This window comes from Lytechinus variegatus, chromosome 10 (genome assembly GCF_018143015.1).
Source record: "Lytechinus variegatus isolate NC3 chromosome 10, Lvar_3.0, whole genome shotgun sequence".
NCBI classification, from domain to species: Eukaryota; Metazoa; Echinodermata; class Echinoidea; order Temnopleuroida; family Toxopneustidae; genus Lytechinus; species Lytechinus variegatus.
The window spans coordinates 11,456,205-11,483,437 of NC_054749.1; the positions used below are offsets into that span (position 1 = coordinate 11,456,205).

At 36.4% G+C, this 27,233-nt stretch overlaps 1 protein-coding gene across 12 annotated transcripts in view; it reads right to left on the reverse strand.

Moving 5' to 3' along the window:
- The window catches only part of LOC121422981 (voltage-dependent T-type calcium channel subunit alpha-1I-like), a 143,971-nt gene that overhangs the window by 74,377 nt on the left and 42,361 nt on the right, over positions 1–27,233 (reverse strand). For all 12 annotated transcript variants that reach the window (XM_041618239.1, XM_041618238.1, XM_041618243.1 and 9 more), the window contains 4 exons: positions 25,318–26,104; positions 24,236–24,729; positions 6,193–6,344; positions 4,626–4,811 (listed from right to left, as the gene is read on the reverse strand). In XM_041618239.1, coding sequence (XP_041474173.1) covers positions 4,626–4,811; positions 6,193–6,344; positions 24,236–24,729; positions 25,318–26,104 — 1,619 coding nt within the window. The remainder of the gene's footprint in view (positions 1–4,625; positions 4,812–6,192; positions 6,345–24,235; positions 24,730–25,317; positions 26,105–27,233) is intronic.

The following is a 27,233-nucleotide window of genomic DNA, read 5'->3' on the forward strand; positions in this document are numbered from 1 at the left end:
GTCTCCAAACCACAATTTTTCAGATAATCGCATTCAACATTTTTGTGTTGTTTTTCTGATGCTCATAACTGCGCACTTTGAAAGAAACCACAGAAATTATGTATTATGATATGCAAAATTTTGTTTGCAATTCAAATTTATTTTTTTAATACTTAAAATGAAGCGCAGGTAGGCATTTCAGTGACTGCTAGTTTTTACAAAAAGCAGGGTTTACAGTTGGTAACTTTGTAAAATCATGCAGACCATGCGCGTTGCTTTTTTAGCGGCACAAACCACAATTTGAGCAACTTCGTAAAATCATTTTTGTATACGGGCTGCTGACGCGCGATATCTCAGTCGGGTTATTGACCTGTGCGCACTATTCCGGTGACTGCTACAGTATAGAAAGAATGGTTTGTGCCACTTCGTAAAATCAAAGGAGTGATGTGTGTCGTTTCTTGTAAAATTTAAATATGCTCTTATTCAATAAATGATATTTATTTTTATTTGAAATTTGGTCATTCTATAGAGTTAATGATGGGCTTTCAGAATAAGCAAAAAACTCAATTTCAAAAATTTGAACAAAAATTAGGTTTGTGTTCGTAAAATCACTGATGATATAAGGACACTGGTTTCAGACAATATTAGACCGCCAGCATTGCTATATCACCCTTTTTTAGGTGCCCAGAAATTTTCTGATATGAGGTTTCGAAATCCGAGTGAGTACAGATAAATGTGAATTGATTTAAATTGAATAGGTCTTATCAACTGATCGCAATTCTATGGCCGAACTGAATTATATTTACTTCCAAGTGTTAAAAAAATACATTCTTGGACTTACAAAAAAAGGCATTAGTGATGTTGTGTCTCACCAAATTGTAAAAATAACTAGAAATACCGCAATCTGTGATGGCATACACAAGAATTGTATCAAAAGCTAATCCTATAGGTTTATATGATAATGATATGTAACAATTTGTTAGGTTTAATGTTTTCTAATTTAAAAAAAAATAAATGAAAAGAAAACATTAAAAAATGTTCAAGTCTGGAATTATTATATCAATCAAGAAAAATCAATTTCTTAAACTCATTTTATATCTTTCAGGAAGTACAATCCCCAAAGACCCAAAGCGAGTGTGTATTTCGATGTCATATTGGGAAAATGTTGACAACAGGTAGGCTTACTTCAAAAAATGAAGCTTCGTATATTTGCCATTAGCATTGACTCTTCCATCATTGAGGAAAGCAAAGCAAAAAATGACAAACATCGTGTTGAATTACAAATACTGAGATGTAAAATAGCCTACTGGGTCGATCTCTTGGGGGTTGGAAGACCATACTCGACTGAGATACGGAGACTGAAATCTGAACCGATTTTTGCCTTGTTTCAGCTAATTCTCAAGATAAAATCCTCTTAATTGCCTGCTTAGCTACTATGGTAACTGCATGTGCAATGAATTCAGAAGAAGAAAAACTACTCGTATATATATATATATAGTTGTGAAAATGAGATCATATAAAAGAGAGTGGAATTGCATGTAAAAGATGGGATGAAAGAAAAGAAGAGAAAAAGAGAAGAGGGAAGAGAAGCATACATTTAAAGAGACTTGGGGAATATGGAAAACAGATAAGACAGAAAGAACAAAGTACGTAAAGAAATATAGACAAACTATTTTATAGAGGAATCATAGAGAGAGAGAGCGAGATCACAGGGAAGGGAAGGGAAAGAGAAGAAAGAATGGAAAAGGAAAATATGCTGAGCATGAAATTGTACATTTTCAAATGTAAACAATAATTAGAGGTATACTAGTCTGAAAATGCAGTCAATTTCTATAGTAAAGTTGAAGCTAACAGGTTCCTTAACGAATTATCAATTAATTGTACTGTATTTCTTATGTATTATTTTTAGAGAAAATACCTCTTGCCCCAAGAATAAAATAGAAGAAACTTAAGAAGACTCTACTAGAAAATATTACCTGAACAGGGCATGATGGGTAAAAGTCTTATATTCAGGTCATGTGGTTGTTTGCCTAAGGTTTGCCTCATTTAACTTACTTCCTGTCAAAATGCCAATGACTCAAGTGCCCTCTTACATATTTCTTTATTCATATCAATTCTTATTTTGTCAAAAAAGGGCTTACCTTATTCTACTCTGTCCTACATAACAAAGTATATCATACAAAAGCTTCTTGTGCAATATATGTTAGTTAACTGAGTAGGGGGGTGATAATTTTTTTAAGCAGGCATTTCTGCATTTATCAATAAATCAAAATTACAATATTATAATAATGCTATAACATCAAACATACATAATGATCAAATTACAAAGGTGACAATTGTATAGTTGTTAAGTAGATATAGACATAATTCATGTAAACAGTAACAAATAAATTTAAATACAGAGGCCAGCTATCGCAAGCTGAAAGCTTGAAATAATAGCAGTCATATATTTTGCCTACATTCCAAGTTCGGTAGGTTCAGGTCACATAGTAGACATATCACATTAGGGGTATCAAATTGTAAGTGTTGATTTATAAGTAAGGATAATATTAACTCGAATGTACCCAGGGAAGCCACTATACCTATTAGCTGATCTTCAAGTGGGCCCTACAAAACACAATATTATTATTACCCTACTCCATTTTTAAATATCGAGCACCCAGCAATAACTAGAAGGCAGAATGTCTTGAACCAGCGACCTCCTGTTCAGGAGGTGGGCACTCAACAACTAACAATTTGAAACAAATTTCATTTCCTTTTTATGAAATTATTAATTTACAAAATGCCATATTTACCTTTAAAATTATGTTTACTTTACTATTATAATGTTTGTATAAATGTAACCATGCCTATGTAAGCTCAACGCAACTTGGCTATGCCACAATGATGTTTTTTTATCAATAAACCCGTTATTAAAATGAGATGAATTCAGAGCTTGAAAGTCTTTTGGTGGTTGAAAAAAGCTACATGTATGCAAGACAACACATGTGGCTCATCTTACAAATAGTGTCAATTGCTTACTAAAATTCAAATTATCATTCATTGATATTTATTGTTCACTACAAGATAAATTGAAATCAATCTGAAACTATCAGATTGATTTGAATCAATCACAGCTATCTGCAAAACAAACACTTGAATTACGTATACATGTAGAACATTTGCTCAAAATATAACTCATACTTTGAACTGACAATTAGCCTGTCTTTCAACCAAAATGACGCAATTCAATAATTGCAAGGCCAATTCATTTCTGTAAATAAAAAAAATAAGGTAAATAACAAAAGTTTAAGTGTCATTCTTAATGAATACTGTAAAATTTTAGATTAAAATGACCTCACTCTGAAGACCAACAAAATAATTTAATGCCAAGACAGTGTGCTCATGAAATGGTTGCTAAGAGAATACTTTTTTTCTCTACGTAAAGGTATTATCAACGACGTCATATCTCATCCCTACTTCAGTAAAAGTAACTATCTTGTGGTTTGCTAATGGCTGGAGAGATAGCACCCATACTAGGTCCAAAGATACACATATATCTATTTTCCGCGATATACTGGATAGATATGACATGTGTAGCAATTTGGGTTTTGGTTTATCTGAGAGGAAATCCACTGAAGGAGCATTTCTCTCTTGATGAAAGCAATATGGAGTTAGCTTTAAATCTATTACTTTGTTTTTGTTAGGGCAGTCACATCCTGTGCAAAGTTGCAGACCCAATAATATGTATGATCTTTCAAACATACTTTGTCAGTTCGAGAGAAAAATGCTGCAATATCTAATGACTATTCAAACTACACTGGACCATACTCTCAGGTTAAGGCTTATTTTACTCTCTTGTCTGAAGTTGTGGCTTGAATATGGAAAGCAAATTACACCAAAAATCTCTCACAGTAAAGATTCAATTTACCTGCTTGGTTTATACATGCTCATCAGTAATTACTGTCTATGGGAGAAAAGAACTAAAATAGTTGACTTCACCATTTAATAAATTATGAGGAAAGTTCTAAACTTAGGAAATATACAGTGCACACAAATTTTAAAGACTTTGGCTTTCCATATTTTAGTCAGACCATAGTTTCAGATAAACCAACCTTAAGAATAAGGACAAATGTCCTAAGCTTCACCATAAAATTTTGAGAAAAGAGAAATATAAAGTGAAACAAATTTTTGAGATTTTGGCTTTCTACATGTATACTTTAGCACAGAGGTAGACCATGGTTTCAGTTAAAACAGCATTTAGAAAAAGGAACACTGTGTCTACAGTCATGTTATTACTGATGTTATCAATTACAAAATTATCACAACCATGAGGGATAACTTGAAGGTTAGAGTTCCTGCATGAACAAGTACCTCTATGAATATGCACTGGTAGATCCAGGGGGCACAAACAGCCTGTCCCCCCTTTTTTTAGAGCCATAATCAATTTTACCCAAACATGCCCCCCCCTTATGAAAGTGAGGACCTTTTTAATTTTCTGCAGACAAAATGACCTCCGATTTTAGGTGAAAGACTTTTTCTTTTTTTTTTTACTTGTCCAAATTTTATTGGAAAAATGTGCCCCCCCCCCATCATTTGAAAATCCTGGATCCGCCCCTGAATATGTAACTTGCTTTTCGTTACCTTAAAAAATTACATTTGCTTACCTGAAGATAAAGATGAATAGAGCTAGGAGAGAGAAGAAGGTTGCAACATTATCCATAGTACGCAGCATGACCAAAAGCTGCCTCCGGAGGGCCGGCATGAAACGGACCAATTTGAGGATCCGAAGCAAACGAAAAGTCCTCAATACAGAAAGGCCTCCGCTGCCGTCTTGTAGGACCTCTACCACACTATGTTTTAAAAAAAAGAGAAATAATGAGCAAAATCTTCAAATTGGCAACAGGGAAGCATATATTGAAACAAATAGTAGGTATTATACAACACCTTAACAATGCCATTATGGTGTATATTTATAACTCAAATCTGTGTGGAAAATATATTTTATTTCAATGGCTTGAATTGTTTGATCATTGGGCAGAAACCGCAGTGCATAATCAACAGATAAAGTGTACTAATTCAAAACAAAACTTCCCATGGAACCCTTTGAATTTAAATTTGAAAAGGTATTCATTTAAAATCACATGGCAGCCCAAAGCTGAATTAAGTGACATTTACATCATATAATAAAATACAACAAATGAATCAATACACATCTGACAATCATAACATCTTCAAATCATTACCAACGATTGATAACAAAGGAAGGAGAAAGAAAGAAATGAAGAAAACCTAATTAGTGACAGGTAACACAGGGGGCGGTATAGGCAGGAAAAGAATTTAGAAAGGTTCAGAAGTTGAAGGAGAGTAAAGGGAGAGTACTCTTAAAGCCAGATTAAGTAGAAGTGGGATGTAATGGAAAATGGTAAAGGCATATAAATCATACATGGTATGCAAATACATTTTGAAGTCAATATGCAAATCAAGATAGAATATGGCTAACACTCAAACATCTTTAAAAATTTAGGAAACCACACTGACGAGTACTAACTAAAAGTAATGTGGAGAAAAGGGTTGCAGTTGGGTAAATACTATAGTATAAATTCATATGATTCAAGAGACTTCAAAAGTATAAAGTGGCAAAGCTGTAATTTGAGTTTAAAAGAAATATTGTAGTGCCTCATTGTTCTACATCAAGTGATTGTCGGGGGTACATAAAATTTATACAAGCATGAAACAACCAATTATCATAACCATCTCAATGTTAACAATAAATATTACAGTATCAAATCTAATGGGGTTATTCTGTTGTAATACAAGAAAGGTCAATCACTAAAAGCTTCCAACACTGCTGCAATAACTTTCCTTTTATATATTTCATGTGCATATGACGTACAAATACGATAAAGACCGAAAGAATCAATTTAGTGCTTGGGCAAAAGGACTCATGCAGCAAGGTACATAAAAGGATGTAGTAATAACTATCGTGGTATCTATTTTATGTTCAGTTCAGTTCAGTTCAATGTCTTTATTTCCATATCAGTAAAAATCAAATTCATATTTACAACACATAACATTATAAATGCATTTCTAGTCATTAAATATTTATATTATGTGTGGATGTACATGACTTAAATGTAATAAGGAGCTATTCAAGTAAGTCCCTGGGCTAAAGAAATTATTCCCCCAATTACCCGGCCTACTTGACTGGAATGAAGTGTTTGCACTACTTACCTGACAATTACAATAAGACCATCAAAGACGTTAAATCCGTTGCTAACATACCCCACTGGACCATAGGCAATTATCTTAAGGATCATCTCCAAGGCAAAGAGACTGGTAAATATCAGGTTACTGATCTCAATGGCCTCTGTAAGCTCATAAGGCTGTGTGGAAAGAGTGGGAAGAGAGATGATCATTGAGACACTGAACAAGCAAACATAATTACTTCAAGTGGTATCTTTCTAGAATGTAGTTCAACACATACAATACATCTACATGTATATTGTAAATGCACCCACACACACATATAATTGTGTATAAACATGTGCATATATAATATATGCTTAAGATAATGCTTTCATTGCCAATATAGTTTTTATTCTTTACTCAAATTTTTGACGGTCCTCCGTCTTCTTCAGGAGTAAATACAATGTATATACTCCTGAAGAAGATGGAGGACCGTCTAAAATTCGAGTAAAGAATACAAACTATATTGGCAATGAAAGCATTATCTTTAGCATATTTTGTTACCTTACAGAAGCCAATATGTGAAACTTTAACATGTGTTTATATAGATAATATATATACATTAGTATTAATGCATATAAACAAGTTTTAAACATTCATTCAGGAAATCTTTATAGTGTTAATGTCAGGAAAAAAATAAGGCAATGTATACATAACATCATCATCAACATCAAAGTAACGGGGAAAGAATATACATGTATACCAGAATGAAAGACATGAAAACTGAATCAGCCTACATATATGTTAAAATAAAACTAATTTATTATCTATTACCTTGATACTTGAGGCTTCCTAATGCAAATAACCGAACAGTTAAATGATGGCCATTTATCTGTTTTCAAGGGACCTCATCAGTACGGTGTGTAAATTAGCTGCTTTGCCTTTTCAATTCAACGGAGAAACACACATTGTTATTTCTCATATACAACATAAATCATAATGAGACATTTTACCCTTCTCTCACAATAAATGTCAATGAATGATGAATGTTGCATCCACGGACAGCCCATTTATCATTACATGACATATAAACAACATTCTGATTTATATCCTACGATGTTCCTTAGCTTGGCCAACATTAACATTACAAAATGCAAACATGGATTCCAAAGGAAGAGTGGGGTTTAAAGATAACAACACTGATATTTCATTGATTGTGATTAAACACAATGCAAATAATAATTGGTGCAACTATGTTTTGATCCTTACATACATGTACATGTAATATCACTTCTTGCATTTCAATTCACACCCGTATTCTGAAGTCTGGTTTAACTTAAACTCAGGTTTAAAGTTGTGGTTTAAGTATGGAAAGCCAAAAGTATCATTTTTTTATTATGTTGTATTTTTCTTATGTTTATTGTTGTCTTTCCTGATTCATCGATGGTGAAGACAGTCACCTATTTATACTTCCTAGACAATTATGAATGATTTGAGAGCCAAATGAGCTAAAATATGATATCTCTACTGTTAGTGATTTATGTAAGAATTGGCCAGCCATACTTAAACTAAAACTTCAAACCTGAGTTTAAGTTAAATCCGACTTCAAAATATGGGCCTGAATTTTTTCACTTTCAATTCTCACATACTCCTCTTCCTTCTACCATCCCAACAGTCCTTTCCAATACTAGTCGTACGGAGAACTGTAAGCCTCATCTATGATGTGGAAGCTAAATTCAGATTCAATGTATTGTGAACATCTGAATATTCTCATAACTCATATGCAATATTTTTTACGCATTTATTTTCAATCAAATACATTCAAATAAGCATAATTTATGTTTTGTCCCTCAAAGTTTTCGAATAAGAAGATATAAAAGAGAAATTTCACAAAAAGAATACAATCTGGGCGCCGTAACATAAAGGTTAGCGATTAATCGCTAAATGAAATGACCAATCAAGATCATCGTTGCATGCGTATTCTATTTAAAATACTGACCAGGAACCAATCGGTGCGGTTCTTAAATACATGCAATTCATCGCAAACCTATGTGTTACGGAGCCCTGGTGTCCTAAAGAGATGAAGAGAAGTCCAAACATAGCTGAAAAACTTTTGAAAGGCCTTAATTTTCTATCAATCCAATGCAAATAATAAACTTGGATGGAAATTAAGAAAAAGAAAAGAGGAGAAATTTTTAGATAAATTCAAACCAAGAATTATATAAACTAGTTTCCTTAAGAAATGAGAAGGGTGATAATAGCTTAAGAACTTGAGAAAAGGCCTAGTTTTCTAATCCAAACGCACACGATAAACTTTTGGGAAATAACAAAAAGAAAGAGAGCAAAGCATGGACATGTCGCAAAAGACATCATGGCTTGACTGACTATCCAAGATTACTGACAGATTCCAATGAGAACCGTTGTAATGTAATGGAGTGTCTAAAGCGTAATGGTGCCAAGAATGCGTTGGTTATCAGTCTTTTGGGATGTGACATTATCAAACGTATGCCGGAGAAAGACGTCACCCGGTCTAATGACCCGAGATCTTTGTCTACTTTATAAACCTCTGAGAGATGCTCCTCACATCCAACAACATCGTATGGTTTCATACATGTACAAAATATGCTAAGACATGAGCATTTCATGTAGAGGCATGTCATTTTAAGAACAATTTTAGGGGAGGTCACTTCTCCAGTGGGCACATTTTTGTATTAGGGAGGTACAAATAGGACAACTGAAATAAGACATAGCAAATCTCAAGACCAAGGGGGGGGGCATTAAGACCAGTTAACAGGTCATCAAAGGTCATCAAAGGGCATCAAAGGGCATCAAAGGTCAAGGCCTATAGTGGCCTTGGATTAATTCAACTTTTACAATTAACATTTAATTGTCAAAGATTTCATATGGAACTTGATTCATTCTCTTTCACTACTTTCAAGCATTTGTACTTCATTTTTTTTGTCTCTAAATAATACGGTTCTAAGGGTCGTTTCACAAAGAGGTATCTATGAAACTTTGAAACATTTTTTTAGGAATGCCAAAGCACAAAATGGCTATCAACAATTGACATCAGCAAGGCACCCCAGTATGAAGAGACACTTTGGAGGTTTACGTCACAAAAAAGATCAATGAGAAGTTTGAATTACCAATGCACATTATGGTATTCATCAAGTAATTTCTGTGGGACTTGATTAGGATCTGACAAAAACAAGTTCATTGTGAATTAAGAGGATAAAAAACCAAAAGAAAATACCATTCCTCTCACTCTCTTATTCCTTCTCTTTATCTTGTCAGCCCTCAACCTCCAGCACTCTTCTTGTCTCGTTATCACTCTCTCTCTCACACACATACACACACACACCCACCCACACATATTCTAACATACTGTCACTCCCTCATTCCAAACCCACTTTCTTCTATGGTAAACACATTGCAAATGCTAATGACTCTGTTTTACCTAAATAATTAATTTTAAAGAAATTAATGCAATATTTTCATAAAGCATATCAGCCATCTATAGTAGATATGAACATATAGCCCTATTGGCTATCAGAAAGGGCAAATTATTATACAACCCCATTCTTCCTGGTAATATTCCTCTGTCATTCTACCCTGCCTCCAACCTCCCCCTCCCCCCCTTCCATTATTGATGGATAATATTAATGACTCTGTTTTACCCAAATAATTAATTTTTAATAATGCAATAATTTCATAAAACATATCAGCCATCTATGGTAGATATGAACATATACATGTAGGCCTATTGGCTATCAGAAAGGGCAAATTATAACTCTCCCCCCCCTCCCATTCTTCCTAGTAAACTTTCTCTGTCATTCTACCCTCCTTCCAACCCCCCTCCCTCCCCCTCCCCTCCTTCCCCCTCCCTTCCATTATTGTATATCTGTCTTTCTCTCTCCTTTCCTCCTTCCCACTCTAAGAAGTATCTTGTGTTAAAGGTACATGTACATCTAAAAGTAGTAAAATAATGCAGAGTATTGCACAAACAAGCAAAACTATATTAATCAGGAGCTCACAGGTTTAAACAGAAAGTACACGTACATGTAACTTATCATTAAGAACACTTTTCATAATATAACTTTTTCATTCTTAAAATAATCTATATCAAATATCTTATATCGCATTACTCTCATTTTGTTTCAGAATGAGCAATATTTCAGAGGGGGCATTCCCCCCACTGAAGTAGCAGCTATGGTCGACGACGAGGGATAAAACCCTGCTGTGTCAAATCATGGATAGACTAACAAAGATAATAAGCCATCAGCAGCCCTCTCTTAATCAGTTTGGGATAGGATAGCCTCGCTTTAATCCCAGGGGATTAGGACGGTCTGAGCTTCCCTGAAGTCCAGGGCAGCGCCTCGCACCATGTACCAGCTGCAATGACGTCAGCAAGCTTGGTCAACTGTAGCCTCAATGCCAAACAAGATGGATCGACGACGGGAACAAAGAGGAGGAGGGGTGTGCGGCATAATCTCTTGTTATACTTCAGCAGGGGAACGAGGGCATTACATATAATGATGAGAGCAGTGAAATCCAATGCCTACATAAAATCAGGTAGTTCTTGTATCAATCATGGCTGAGATTGTTCAGTAGCCAATGGTCAATCTCTGGAATGACTAGAAATATATAGACCATTGAATTCTTTATGAGGTCAGTTGAGGTAGAATGATCATTCTGAAACACATGTCTCAATCATTAAAGTGTATTGAAAATTGACGTTAAATTTAAGCTCCCGCATAAACCGCAATTTTGCTACAAGAAAACCACCTGTTCGTGCATTTATAGGTGGCATTCTGGATCTGCAATTATCTGAAAAGGAGTAAGGATAAAACAGTATCAGTTAATGACACTGTGACAGAAAATCTCAAGAAATCACTGTGCATATAGACTGCAATCGGTCAACCCCATAGAATGATTTTATGTATTTTGGTCCATCCATTCTGTTATAAAAGTAGATATAGCTAACTAAATATCTCATTATAGGAAGACTTTCTACTCATGTACAAAATCAATACCAAAATAATGTTCTCATTTACAGGCACTTTGCTCAAATTTCTTTTCAAACCAAAATAAAAAAGAATGTCACTTCTCGAAAATCTTGCAAGTAGCTAACCCTTTTCTCTCTTATGGGAAATATTACTCCAGTAAGAAAAACAAGAAACCGTCTTGCTCAAGTACTTATTATCCTTATTTTTCCGCCACCGGTCATGCCCTTACGAGATGGACGTATATCTTAATGAAATCTCTTCTTTTCTTTCTCTTGCTTGCTTTCTCCTCAGAATTTCTTGGTCTATCAACCATGAAATTGTGCCGAGATGAAGGATTCTTCCTGCTGTTCACATGATTAATGTTGTGATGTTAATGTCTTACCTAACAGCGTGAGATAACATATCAAGAGGTCATAGGCCAAAGGTCAAATGTCAAAGGTATGATGACAGCAAATACTTTTGTTTCGTACTTAATTCTATTCTGAAAGTTTTGATAAATTGCAATATGTTTTTTTTTTCAGAATTCATGCCATCATAATAAATCAACCTTAACAAACTTCGCATATACAGAATTGAAAATAATTAGTAGATCATATAGCGTATGGGAGCTTAGTAGGTCATAGATTAGAGCATGCATGGAACTGATTGCGATTAAACATTCAGTGGAGAATATCATAAAATATGCATATGCTTATTAAATTTATTTCAAGATTTCTAAGAAAAAGCATAATATGATCTCTCAATTGAAGAAAATATGGAAACAATCTATGAAACTAAACCTATTTTGATTGAATAATCTAATGGTCATTGTCCATGTTATGCCACTAAATAAAAACATGAATACAGTTAAAATAAGAGACTGAATTAAATGAAAATTGAGAGAACACAAGATTTTCACAAAAGATCTGAATATAAATACACCAGGGATTCAGCAACCTTTTCAATAAATTCAATTTATTTTGTAATTTCATTCTACTCCAAATTGACTGACTGAATTTTCATGAAAATGGAAAATATCAAATTCAAAACCATTCAAATATATTTATATCAATAGAAACCGAGTCCCCAGTTGAGTTAAATAAAATAATAATCATTTTAGAGAGAATATATGAATAGCACAACCTGGAAAAGGTGAATCTTCTAGAATACTCTTTACCAAATACCAAACCTTCATGATAAAGTGAAATTGTTTGAAGAGAAGGGCAATGGCGATACAAAATTCCTCTCACCAGTAGCAAGAGAGAAAGAAAGAATTGATATTTGTGCAAGAGAGGGAGCCTGTGTAAACTGATAATATAATATCATGGTGGATGATAATGGAGAAAGCAAACATGGAACAGTTGACCTAAGACTTTAAGATTCCACCAAACATGTTCCTCATCCCACCACTCCAATTTCTTGTTTCTATTTGCAGTCGTGGGTGCTGTGCAAGGGTGTCCACATCCTGATGCACCATCTAGGTGATCATGCGCGGCTGCAGCATAGTCAGAGGCGAGGTCGTGACACCGGTCGAATACACCCTGTGGCAAATATGTACTGAGCATTGCATAAACCCACTCACAGAATCCTTATCCCTCACATTGCTACTGCACTGAAATACATCACATTCTGCAGAGGCAATACTGTAAATGGCTGGGGCTTTTTTTTTAAATTGCAAGGAGGAGAGAGGGCCAAATGTTCCTAGACACTATTCATTCAAGAAGTTTCTTTTTACAGAATAGACACATTATTCATTCACTTGACATTGACAAACTGTCCTCTGCCATCCCATAAGCCTACATTTATTCATTTTGTACTAACTGAATACAAATGAGTAAGCATCTCTTTAAATCACCTATGCAGAATGTTGACTCTTGTCAATAGCAGTGAGTTAACAGAGGTGATGTCGATCTAGCAAGAAAAAGTTTAAAAAGCAGCTCATGACTTGGAGAATCCAGCCATTCGGAGTTGTTGTTTTTTCCAATTACACTACTGCCCATCAAGTATTAGTCTTAAGGCGACCACACACCTTACGGGTCTGCGACCCGATTTCAGAAAAAAATATAGAATTTGATGCTAATATTGAGACTTGGTATATCTTACTGTGTAATATTCTAAATCATCGTACAAATACTTATATGTTCAAATCTGTGACTATGCTATCATCTTTCTTAGAATAAAAGCAAATTTAATATTTAGTCGTAATGACGTCATACATGTAGCAGTCATAAGATTGGCTACGATTTGAAAATAATTTGGCCTTTACTCCAAAATAAAGGCTTGCAATCTTTCAAAATGGTTATATTAGTCTTCTTTCAATTAACTTTAACCTCAAATAAAATGACATGTTCCATTCACATTTTCAGAAAATGAGCAAAATGCGATTTGTTCCAAAATAGGATGGCGAACAGTCGTAAGGTGTGCGGTGGCCTTTAAAGCTGTGACAGGTGAACCACACTGGGACTCACTTGGTCAACTGTTTTGTGATGTGCGATACGTGCAGGTATGCAGACAAGCTAATCACTTAATTCTGGCATGCCTCATCTCAGGTGTGATGTCCATAGAAATACTACACTAGGACCCCACAGACCGGGGGATTAGAACATGTCCAACGCTAACTGGGGCTTATCTGAATATCTGGGAGTCTTCACTGACCACGGCACAAGATGAATTCAAGGACATAGAAAATCTATTGCCAAATGTCCTTCATGACAAAGCACAGCCACAACGTCTTTGTCTAAACTGGTGAATCAAAACAGCCGTTTCACTCTGGACTCTGGACAGTGATACACTCGCAATTTTTGGTCACCTCATTGGCTCAGGACAAAACTGCTATCCCAGTTTGCCAATTTTCAACGAAGACCTCCCTGTGGTTCTTTGTCAATGCATGGGCATTTTCAATATATTCACTCTGTTGTTGAATCAGTCCCTTTTACAGTTGCAAAAACTCCCAGTTAACCATGGAACGACAGCAACATCATAACCCAAGGGCCCATTTCATGAAGACTTCCAACTTTTGTAACTTTGCCATTATGGTAACTGCCATGGAATCCGTGATTGTGATTGGCTGTTGAAACCTGTTACCACGATAGGTGTGTATCAAAAAAACGTTTACACTTAGAAAAAATCCTGTAAAATTATATATTTGTAATATCCTGAAGATTCTTCCAAATTTTAACATTGGTACAGATCCATTTAAGCAAATGACGATATAACTGTCGAAAAATATTTCCACTTGAGTGAGCACCACTTACTTTTGAAAAGTTAGTGAAAAATGATTTGCGCAGAACTTGGTAATAGTTATGCGAATGAAAGTAGACCTTAATCATGAAGAACACATGGAATTTAGCTAGTAAATTGACTTGATGATATCTTTTACCTTTTTTAAACTTGTTTCCTTGCCCAAAACACTTCAAAGAGTGCATTGCTCCCCATCCCACTCCCCACACAGCGAGGTAATCCTGACGATATTTGCTTTACACTGAGCTGTGATTTACATGAAATGTCTAAGGCTTCATTTTCATTTTATTAATCATTGTAAAGCTTGGGAAAAGTGTGGAAAAACAAGTATTAAATGAAAAATGAAATGTAAATCCACTTTAAATGATAAAACCTTAGTCAAAAAATGCTGGAGATGTCTGACATAAACTTTTGTTCAGATTCATTTAATATGTCCTCAGATCCAGCTGGCAGAAAAGGGGTAAAGGTTGTGCTTACTAAGTGTTGAAATTTCAATTCTGGTGGCAAAATTGTTCTGAAATGCTAGAATGTATCCATTTAATTTCCATTGACTAAAAGTGCAAGAGAAATGTATGAGAAATGTTTTGCAGGGTTAGTTTGATTTCGCCCTTTCCCCTTGACACAGTGTGAAAACGAGCATTTCTGCGCAAAAAGATTTTTGCGAGCTTTACAAAAATGAACAGTGCTCACTCAAGTGTAACATTCTGTCAAAACTTTTACTTTCATTTGATAGATAAGACCCAAACCCAGGATTATATGTGACAAATTCTCCACATGTTGTATATTATTTAATTCCCAGGTCTTTTTCAAAGTGTAAACTTTTTTTGATACGCACTGTATAGTCGACATTCTTGATGAAATGCGGCCCAGAATCCATTATTTTAACCTTTCATTTCTAAAATCTAAAATCGTGTCCTCTAAATATGATACACAAAAAAATGTCCGACAAAAAAGTCCAACGGTTGCATGTTACGCTGCAAAAACTCATCAAACCTGTGGACAGGTTCAAAAGCTTGCCAGTACCTTACCAGTGACATTCTTACAATACTCTGACAGAATTCTTTTTAAATTTAAATTTCTCACAAGCTGTTCTTGCATCAGGGGACACCTTTCACAAAAGAATTTGTTGGCAAACATGTCTTAAAAGGTTTGTCATAAATATGTGAAGGACCCTGAAAGACGAAGGTGAAGTTCACAAAAGTCTTTAAGTTCAAGTAAAACCCCAGCCAGATCACGAACGGTTGCCAAATGCCTCGTGAAAGAATCAGTTTTTCTCAGTTTAACCTTAGATTCTTGGAATATTCATGTTTGTAATTCAATCACATGTCCTTCGTGTTTGTTCACTTGCAGTAGTTGATCAATACTACAAACAACATTCGCAAATATGGCATGACATCTTCACGCAAATCGTCTGAGAATTGTTTTACTACTTGATTGCTGCAAGAAATTCAGAGGATATGGTTTCCAAATTTGGACTTGATCATTTTGCTATGACATTCACGTACATTCTTTGCCAATTGTGTGTGTTTCTCGTGAAAAGCAAACATAGGATCCATTCATACCATGATGAAAGGCATGTTTACAAAGGCACACATTTACAAAGGATGTTGATGTCAACAGATTAATTTTTGGAAATGTAAAATATTTGACTACACTTATTTTTTTATCATTTCATTAAATACAAGTTCATGCACCCATGAAAATAGACCTATTGCATATCAAACACCAGAATTACACCTCATACTTTCTCTATAGTTAACTATACTATAATATAGAGTATAGAATTTGTCTTCAGAATTATAACTTATCTTAGCTTTCCACCACTTAACAATAAAGGCACATGAAAATTTGTTCAAGCAATGGATACAAATATTGCGATATGTTTGACAACAAGCATGTACAATGGATTATACATTGCATTCCTGAATAAAAAAGGCAAAACTGAGAATTATAGATGATTTAAAACAAATAAAACACAAATACAATAGAAAAAATATCAATCAGGTAAAGGAAGAGATACTAAGCTAGACATTGATAGGTAATTTGTCTACTGTAGTTGTGAAATAGTTATGATGAATCAATAATTGTTCTTTTTTTTTCTGGCAATCACTGTGGCTCTGCTTCTAGTTGTACGTAAAAGAGTATGTCATCACAGTCATAATCGCAAATTTATTATTTTCTTACAAAAGCATTCAAATGAGTATAACTCAGGTGGTGCATTAGTGCACACTAGTGTCATTACTATGGTAACTTACTTATGTTGCGCTATACCCGGCGATGCCGCCAGGATGACAGTGAACCGACGGGTATTACCGTTCCCCTTTTCTTTTTCGGTTTAATGGATCGTCCTGTCGGCAGGACTAGGGTACAAGTTGCTTGTAAATTATTCTGAGTACACAATTTTTTTTAGGGTATGTTGTATGTACTTATACACAGTTTGTATCAATGTTCTATTTGATTGAAGTGCAACGATATGTTTTGTATACTTTGTTTTTGTGACGAATGAAAACTGCAAAGATAAAAAAATTACATAATGGGCTCTTAAGCGGCTAGCCTATGATAGTTTGTACATAAAGGGTGATATATACAATGATAGTAACTTTTAATAGCTACACAGCATTAGAGTAGTGTTAACACCCTACAGCAAATACTCTTGTTTATAATTTATTCTTCTTTTCAGGGAAAACCAAAATAAAATGAGATATTAAGCAAGGGCAGTGCTTCACAAAGATAATTTGACCTGAATTTATCTTAGAATAATAATAACATTTTATTTACCCAGGGTAGCCACTTCAATCATAAGACTGCTCTTCCAGCAGGCCCTGCATAACATAATATCTTATTATTACCCTTCTCCAGTCTAAATGCTGAGCGCCAAGCAAGAAGGCAGAAGGTCCCATTTTTATAAGTCTTTGGTATGACTCGGCCGAGGATCGAACCCACAACCTCCCGTTCATGAGGCGGACGCTCTACCACTGAGCCACCATGCCAGGTTAAGAAGCATGAGCGCCTGATTATGTGACCTCTGCTGTAATTTGTTATACCCTCAGTCCCTCACTCATCATATTTACTGTCCCATCGGCAAAATTTATTATATGTTATGAAGAGTATTGACTTTTATGTCATGATTCAAGAAACATGCAGTATCAATCTCTCTTTCATACCAAATTTGCAACCACATTTGAATGTTTTTTTATAAGTTTATTTACCAAGATTCAATGATTCATGTAACATATTTTGCATATGTGGACCACCACATGAAACTGGGTATTTGTGTCTCTGTTATGGTAACTCCTGAAATAACTCAATGGGACAGTTTTTGCTGGTATAATACCCAGTTGGTATATAACCAATTAAATAGGAAATATTTTTACACCCAAGTTAATCAGGCAAAGCAGCTGACATTATAGATGACAAAAATTACTCTCTCTCTCAGGTCCTTTTATCAAATTCGAGACAATGGCAGAGCTCGGTTCCAAGCTCACACCCTTACAATCATGAGTCCAATGCTCTTACCACTAAACATTTTTATTCCAAATTTGCCGCAAAGTTTGAATGATTCAAAAGGAAAAAAATAATTTACCAAGCTAGAACTATTCATGGAAATATGCCAATATATTTGGCATGTGAGGGTTTACACATGTAAGAGGGAATTTAAGTGCACTTGAATTCAAACTTTAATTCAACTTGTTACAAACAGAAGAATAGGGCAACATTCTTCAAGACAAAGCAACGGCAGCATTTCATACATCCCAAGATTGCACACCGCATCCACGAGCTATCTTTGGAAGATATGGACATACTATATCATCCACAGCTCAAAATTTCGGTGTGAATTCAAGTCACCTTCTGAATGAATTGGCAATGAAACACTAGAATTGAATTACACCCTTTGAGGGAAAAAGCAACAATAGAGCTTCAAACATTCCAAGTTTGTACACTTCATCCATGAGCTATCTTTGGAAGATATGGACATATCCTCCTCAACCCAAAATTTAAGTGCAACTATGAGTTACCTTTTAAATAAACTGGTTGTGAAACACTAGAATTGAATTACACCCTTTGAGGGAAAAAGCAACAATAGATTTTCATACATTCCAAGTTTGAACACTTCATCCATGAGCTATCTTCGGAAGATATGGACATACTATCTTCTCAGCATGGGGGCATCCCAAATAGGTTACAGTTATAGTCTCTGCTTGACACTCAATCCACGTCTGGACCAATACATCACTACCTCTTCATCAAATTGGTAGCAGGTGCATGGAAGTAGGACACCTTGATGTGTCGTGTCGGTCTTCACATCCTACCAAAGGCTGTTGTCCGTCTTTCTAGCGGCTGACCCGCCTCGCAAGGTTTAATGCCGGGTATACTCACTCATGGTTGACGGAAGTGGACTTTACAAGAAAGACTTCCTATCCATGCATTCTATATATCATATATATTAATGTCCATTGATGTTGTATCAGAAAACCACGAGGTAGGAAATCATTGTCCTTTTTAGGGGCTATTTTTCTTTTCCACATTGTGGCGGGTTCTGAATTTTGGGAGCTATTATTTCATTTCAAGGGCTACATTTTAGGGGTAAAAGGTAATTGTGCAGTAAAAGTAAAAATTATTCTTCTGCCACAGTAAGAATATTGATTTTCTAAAAAAATCTTGAATATTGTTTGGAACAGATCTTGGGGCAACTATAGAAAGAGTGGTCACCCCAAAGCATGCATTTTGGGGGAATTTTAGGGGCAATTTGGGATGTCAAAAGGGCACATATGCCCATCGTCCTCATGTACTTCATGCGTTTGTATACCACCATTACACTCCTACATCATCCCTTACCCATCCCCTCCAACAGTTACTGCTTTCCACACCTGGTTTACGAGCATAACATTTACCAGTGCAATTATCTCTTTATAATAATGTGATCTCGAATGATGGAGGTAAAGAAATACGTTTCATATAACCACTTCATGGATAAGTATTAAGTTTGCCCCCCATCCTCTTTCCAGGATGGATGATGATGATGATGGTGGTGGTGATGATGATGATGTTGATAGTGGTGGTGATGGGGGTGGTGGTGGTGGTGATCATGATGATGGTGATGATGATGCTGTTAATATTAACAATAATAACAAAAGAATCAAACAAAAATAACAAAACTATGACAAATGACAAGATGTTTGATTCTCCGTAGATAGGTAAATAATTTTGTTGCATACCCCCCACCCCCATCAGCTTTTGATGCCTCTTAATCCGCATACACTGCACTTCTATAATCCCCATTTCCTTCACAAGCTGGGGTTAAGACCCATCCCCCCTACTGTGACAATTTACGAGGTGTTTCATCTTCATAGGTGGTAGTGGGTCATTCCTTACTGAGATGGCTGACCACTTTAATAGCTCCAATGTCCTCTTGGGGAGAAGGAATTTCTGACCTCTTGTTCACACCGCTCTAAAATGACCCCGTTTCTCTTTAGACTTCGCTTGATAACCAGCGAAATGGGCTTGATAAAAAATATGACCTTATCTAAACCATGATTTATGCAGATTTTACAAATGAAATAAAGAGAGAAGATAAAAATGAATGTAAACTGACAAAAACAAGTTATTCTTGTGGCTGAGTTAGTATATAATTGTCGATTCAAACTATTTCACGTATATTAAAGGGAAAGTTCACCCTGACAACAAGTTCATTGTAAATATAGCAGAAAAAAATTGCCAGTGATTGGAGAAAAATCCATCAAAGAATAAAAAAGCTATTAGACCTTCCATTATTTGATTAGTGACGTCATGTGTGATCAGCTTTCCTACAAATTTTATGAAAAAAAAACAAGTCATATTCTCAGAATATTGAAAACGGATTTTACTGTACCTTCATTACATCAATGGCAAATAATTTCACACCCATTTCTAAAAAGTAAATGATTAATAAGTCATTACAAACCATTACAAAAATTGAACCATTTAAATTTATGCATTTTATATAACATTACATATATGGGACAGCTGCTCGTTTATGACATCACAAATCCAAAACGTTTAATTCTAATAACTTTCTTAATATTTAATAAGGATTTTCCTAAATCCTTCATCAATATTTTCTAATCATTTTTTGCTGCTATTTCTACAACAAACTTTTCTTCCGGGTGAACTTCCCCTTTAATAAACTGGAGTACACCACAACCTGAAAAATAGATGTGAGCATGAATTTAGCACCCTTTAAAAAATGGAAGCATTCGTTAATGGACATTTCTTAATTATATGTTCAATAGTGGACACAAAATCTGCACCACCATGACTGTGTTCAGTGCTTATGTTTTGGCAACTTTGAAGATTTTTTTTGTGATGGATGCATTATCAAAAGGTTAGCATAAAGAAGGCATCCAACTTTATTGGAACGGTATCATGGATTGATTATGTTTTGATACTTGAAACCTAACTTTATTACAGCCCATTGTTTTCTAATTAACTCTTATAATCAATATGACAATCATGTCTGTCTAATTTTCCAATCAAGTAAACCTCATACCCCATTACCCCTCTCTCTAATTTCCCACTCAAACTTCTCTTTTCCTCTCTCCATCTCATGCCCCCCCCCCCCCGACTTTCCATCCGTCTCTCTCTCTCTCTCTCCCTTCTCCCCATCTGCCAACACTAAATGCTATCCTTTTTTTTTCTCTCTCTACATACATTTGTCTCACACTCCATCACTTATCCGTTAATCACTTATCTACATCTAACACCGCCTTGTTTCTTTGCACACCACCCCCCCCCCCCCCCCCGCCCATCTAGTCTTTACCATCCATTCTAATCCCACGTATTCTAAAACAAGCCACAACCCCAACTATGGCTGGCTATGAACTTGCAGCCCTTTCTCATTAGTGTAATGATGGATATGCCCCAGCAATGGTCATCAATGCATGAACTAATGATCCCATGTTGGAGGAAGATATTGATTAGTATAATTAGATTATCTAACGAGCTGACAGAGTGTTGATTCCAACGCCGATCATCCCCCGGTGACTCGGCTACATTCTGCTCGGCATCGTCCATTCATCATATTTTTGTCAATACATGCAATGCTATATTCCCTATTAAATAGGTTTTTTCACTGTCTTTCTCTCTATCCACAAAACAAATATTTCATAAATACTCATTTCATCTTACTTCTATAAGTTGGGGAGAGTTTCATCAACATTTCTGTCCGACGAGTTATCGGAACTCATAAATCTATTCTACTTGGCTGAAAAGCACGATTACTATGGTAACTGTCAAACGAAACGAGACTTTTTGGTTGAACTATCTGATAAGTCCTTTCATGAAATGCTCACTGGTGTATTTGGTATCCCTATTTTTCAGTTCTTTGTTGTATGCGACTCTAACCTGAAGATGAACTGAAACCGTTAAAGGGGAGTTTTCTTGCAATTCCCATCGGTAATATGTAATTCAGAATGGGTGAAGTGGTCTTAAGGAACCAGATCACTTTCTGCTGAACTCTCCTTCACCTTTTTTGGGGTTGTTCAGACAGAGCTAAGCAGCACAAATGAGCAGAACATATTGGATGATTTTGAATTCAGTGTTAGTGTTGGTGCTGGTGTTGGTGTTAGAAGCAGAAATTGTCCCCATCTTTAATACCTCACATGAATTACAAAAACGGTCAAAATTTCATTAATGATAGCCAACACCTTGACTAAGGTGTTCCCAAGACCAAGTTTTGGTGCTGGTGTTGGTGTTAGAAGCAGAAATTGTCCCCATCTTTAATACCTCACATGAATTACAAAAATGGTCAAAATTTCATTAATGATAGCCAACCTTGATTTTCAGTTTGGTGCTGTGCTGATATGATAATCAACCATACCAAACACCAAAAGGTCCACTTGAAATCATCCAATGTGTTAGAATTGCATGTGATATGAAGTGAGAAAGAGGCAGGAGACTTGTTTTGGTCACCTGACTGCAAAAACCAGAGGACCTATCATCATCTAAAAAAGTAAGCTTTGTTCAGAGCTGATCCCTCTTTCCCTCCCTCCCTCCCTCTTTCCCTCCCTCCCTCCCTCTTTCCCTCCCTCCCTCCCTCCCTCTTCTTTTTTCCTTATTGTTTCCCTTTCTCTCTCAGCATCCTCTAAGCTTCTTGTTGTGCCTTCCCCTCTTTCTCCCTCTCATCGTTCTCTCTCCCCCTTACTCTCCCTTCTCTATCTACCTCTTCCCCTTAACAATTATGATCTCTAATCTCTGCCTGTCAGTATTGTTCCTTCTCTGTCTCCCCCCACCAAGTTTCCCACTCTGTGTAACCAACCATGAACCCATAAACATCCCATCGTTCTTGACAACCCAACCCACACATCTCCTGCCTATATCCCTGTCTATCCGACGTGTCGTATCAGGTCATCTAAAGTCTATTTCAGTCCTGCCAGGTTCAAGGTCTCCCCCATCGGTTACAGCAATTAAAAAAAATCTTTGATGGGGGGTGAAATATGCGCCACGGGCCACGCGCATACCAGTCCAGCTAACGACATTCCCGTCCCCAGCGATGATGAACAACGGGGGCGATGCGAACTTGACATTGCAATGGAAGTCTAGAAAACACTGATCCTCTCCGGGGCCTCCCATTATTTCAACCCTTATTGATTCAGATCTTTAGCTGGCAATGAAAAATGAGAGAGTCCTTGATGCCGGCATGTGTAGTGCAATCAATTAGCAATTCCCTGACAGTCACAGTTTGTTATACTGTGACTGATTGGTAATATTACAAAATGTTTCCAATTGGCAGGTAATTAATTGACCTGAAATGTGTAAACTAATTCTTTTTTTGTCCCTGCTAATTGTTTCATATTCATGATGTACATTAGATAAACCATAAAATTACATCCGATTCAGTATGTATAGACAGATATGATGTATATCATTCGACTTGCCTGAAGTACAGTAATACCATTTTAGTACAAGTCTTAAAACAGAAAATTCATGCACTATCATTGCTGCTAGAAACGAGGAGCTAGGACTAACTTATCAATTATTAAGAATTACATCAACGGGGGCTTGTGTTTTAAAGCTGTTCAGAACACTTGTGTCAAACGAATGTTAAGAACATGAATAACAAACAACATCTGCAATCAACTTGACCCAATGCAATAAAACTAATCATGAAACCTATTGACCCGTCATATTCAAGTCATTCATGACGTCGTACAAAGCTTCATTAAAAAGCTTTATGAAACACAAGGACTAAAATTAGCAGATAAATAGTAGTTTTTGACCACAGACATACAATAATGCCATAAGCTCATCAGTCTCATCAGGGATTGCTTTGGTGTTCGATCCATTGTCTACACACTTTTGTCTCTTCCTACGATACAGTTATCAGGGGTGTGAGTGGTCACAAATAAAAAGATCTGAAAAAAGCTGAAGAGTGTTGAAAAAGTCTGAAATAGAAAGAGCTCCCATATTATTTGTACAGAGGAAAACCAAAAACAAGCTGAAATTAAGCTGAAAATCAGAACAAAAAAAAATCTGAAATCAGATAAAAATCTTTACTCTCACAAACCTGGTTATACAAACAAAACCAACAAAACTGACTGCAAACCTACCAAGACAATGAAAAAGCTTTGCAGCGTTGGTAGGTCTAGAGTTGGTTCCATTAAGGTAATTGTGGCATAAGGTTTGTCTGATCAGGTGCCTATTTCAGAAAGAGTTCTGCTTAAACACAAACAAAACAAATCATGCACAGTATATCATTTGCTGGAGATCAAGTTGAGCTTGAATTTTGAAGTTGCATTTGATCAAACTCTTTCTGCAACAGACCCAAAATCATTCCGGCACCACTGAAACCCCAAGATTGTAAGAGACTTAAGTTGAGATTATCCTACCTGTCCGTGGAATTCAATGCCCATACTCAGGGTGTTGATGAGGATACAGACTAGGATACCCCTCATGAAGTACTTGCTCTCGACGATCTCCTGCACCTTCTCGGTGAGGACGCTCAGGTAGCCGTACCTGTAGCGCCGCCTCTGGACCTTGTACCTCTGCATCTCGGCCTTGCTCTCCGTGTCCGAGTCGGAATCGGAGTCGTCGGTCGTGGAGGAGGTGGAGGAGTCGCTCCACGCGTACTCTTCGGAGCGGTGCTCGGAGGTGCAGACGTGGGAGCAGGAATGCGAGTTGGAATGAGGGTTCTTGGAGGAGAAGCAGGGGGAGTGGGTCGGGCAGGGGGTGTGGACGGGGCACGGGGAATGGACCGGGCAAGAGGAATGCATCGCTAGGCACGGTGAAGGTGGTGTCAGGTGGGAGTTTGGACTGCCGGGCTGGGTGAGGGGCGGGGCTGAGAGGCGCTGGGCTAGAGGTGGGTGGGACGGCGCCAAGGAATCTACAATGATAAGAATGATAAAATGATGAGAATTGCTAATGCGACCTCACAGATATATGTAATATATATACTTCCTTACTATGATCTCTGAGACAAGTTCTTAGTTAAGAGTAACTTAAATTACCGTACAGAAAATGCATACACTTTTTCAAGTTATTACTGAAATGATACATAAAATCAAAATATTTTTCTATTAGCTTAAGATGTGAAACTTGATGAACAAATGGAAATATAAAAAATAATCGATCAACAGAGATAATAAATATTTTGCTAAATCAAGAATTAAATATGAAATTAGAGAATTCCTAGATAATTTATCAGCTTCCATGAACATCACATAGAATTGTATCAGCATTACACCATCATATTGGTCATTTATTTCCATATGTAAGTGTTTTTTGTGATTTCATATTCCCTTGTAATTCTGCTTATTTTGTTTGATTCATGTGTATTTCTATTTTTGTTTAGTGAAACATTTGCCATTTTAGCTTTTAAACTACGATCAAATGCTTTTTAATGAATCTCAAATCTTGAATCAGAATCTTTAAGTGACATCATAAAAACCTTAAAGAGTGAATTGCTATTCACCTTTTCCAGTATCAGTTTTAATGGGTGGCAGTTTGCTGTATCTGCTCATGTGGTTGCCTCCACAGAGTTCTGTCCACTTCTCCTGGAGTCTGCCTGGTGACACATTACTGGGTGTGGTAGGTGTACTCCCTTCCTTGTCAGAGGCCATCTTGGCAAAAGCTACTGCTTGGTTTAAATCTTTGGAGTTTGTGGTCGGGTAATTGATGGACGAAGCTCTGTGAATGGACAATGTGGTGGTCATGTGATAAGGGGAAGACAATGGAGCTTGACACAGCGGTGATGGTTCCAGTTTAGAGATCTTTTCTGTACAGTAGTTCATTGACTGCAGTGACGCAGCACTGCCATTGCTGGACGGTATTGCCAGTTTATGTTTCCGCGACGGCGACGAGCTGACGTCGCTGTCCTCCGGACTCGCTCTGGGCGCTTGAGAATTGACGTTCCCGAAGTGGTAATGGTGGTGGTGGTGGAGATGATGGTGAAGATGAACGCTTCTAGTCCTTTTCTTTTTGCGTCGTAACGATATTGCTGGCATGACTTTGCTCTTTCGCTTACTATGCATTCGTTTTCGCCATCGTCGAAACCGCCGGCTCACGTGACGGAATAAATGTCCAATGTACTTGAGGATTTCGTCGTAGCAGCTCCCAACCTCGCCATTGCTTGCAAGCGTGCTGCTAGATCGAAATCTTTTACGTTGCTCTTCCATGAGCTTACTTTCTCTCTGCTTGGTTTCAGAAAACTGAGTTGCTATGACAACTAAGCACAAGTTTATCAAGAAGAAGGCACCAATCTGTTTTAGGATTTAGAAATCAAAATATAAATATGTTAGTACAAAATAATGCATACATTTAAGAATTGTTTTCAATTTCAAAAGGCCATTTAAGGCAACATTTAAATGGATTAATAATTCCTGACTCAAAGTTTAAATCCTAGACAAGACTTAAATGAAAACAAAATGGAAAAGGGACCTTGATTCCACTGGCATGCATTCAAATTTCTGATTGTTTGGACAAAATAAAATCTAGATCCTTTGACAAGAACTTTGATTTCTCAGTTAAACTTACCTTTCTCATTCATATGGTAGAAAACAACATTGATGAAACAAATATTTTGGCCAAATTCGGAAGGATAGTTAAAATCAGAACATACAAATGAAAATCATCAAACATGCTCTAATAACAATAAAGATATCACGAATGATATCACAGACCAATGTTGGGAAGCAAAATATTTATTAGCATTATGGATTGAATTTCAGGCATTTCTTGATCTGAACCATCAAAAATCTATTTTGCAATTGTAAATCAATATTCCAAGCAAAATTTCAGGGCTTGAGAATTTCAGCAAAATTACAAGAGAACTTTTTAAAACAAAAGGCTTTCATAAGAGTAAAATTCAAGGTGCAGTTTGTGACTTTATTACTCTTGGAGAGGGGTAAAGGTAATGCAAGGCAAGAATGAGAACCAAAGGGTTAAAGAGGATAAGGTTATCAATCTGACTAGGGGCAAAGTATTGGTTGACAATGTCAGTATAAGGAATAGAAAGGACCCTAGGAATGACGTCGTCGTCGATACCTTGCCTACCTCGGCAGCGATGAAAGGATAGTAAACTAAAACCTCAGTGTCAATCTAAACCAAAATCTACCACACTCCGCTGCCACAATGAGCCACACACTTTTATTGCCAGCATCGTCAGGTAAAAAACTGGCCATGTGTCAGAATCTGTCCCGTCTCGTATGAATCTCAATGTTTGTCATGCAGTCAGGGTATGAAAGGTGTTTGGTGATATTGGGTCTTGCTTTAACAGGAAATTGTCCCCCATCTCTTGACACTTCAGCATATTATCCGATGCACTTTAAAGGTTAGGTGGTTGGTAAAAAGTTGAGAATTCTTTAGTTTTTGTCTATTTTCAAAAGCATT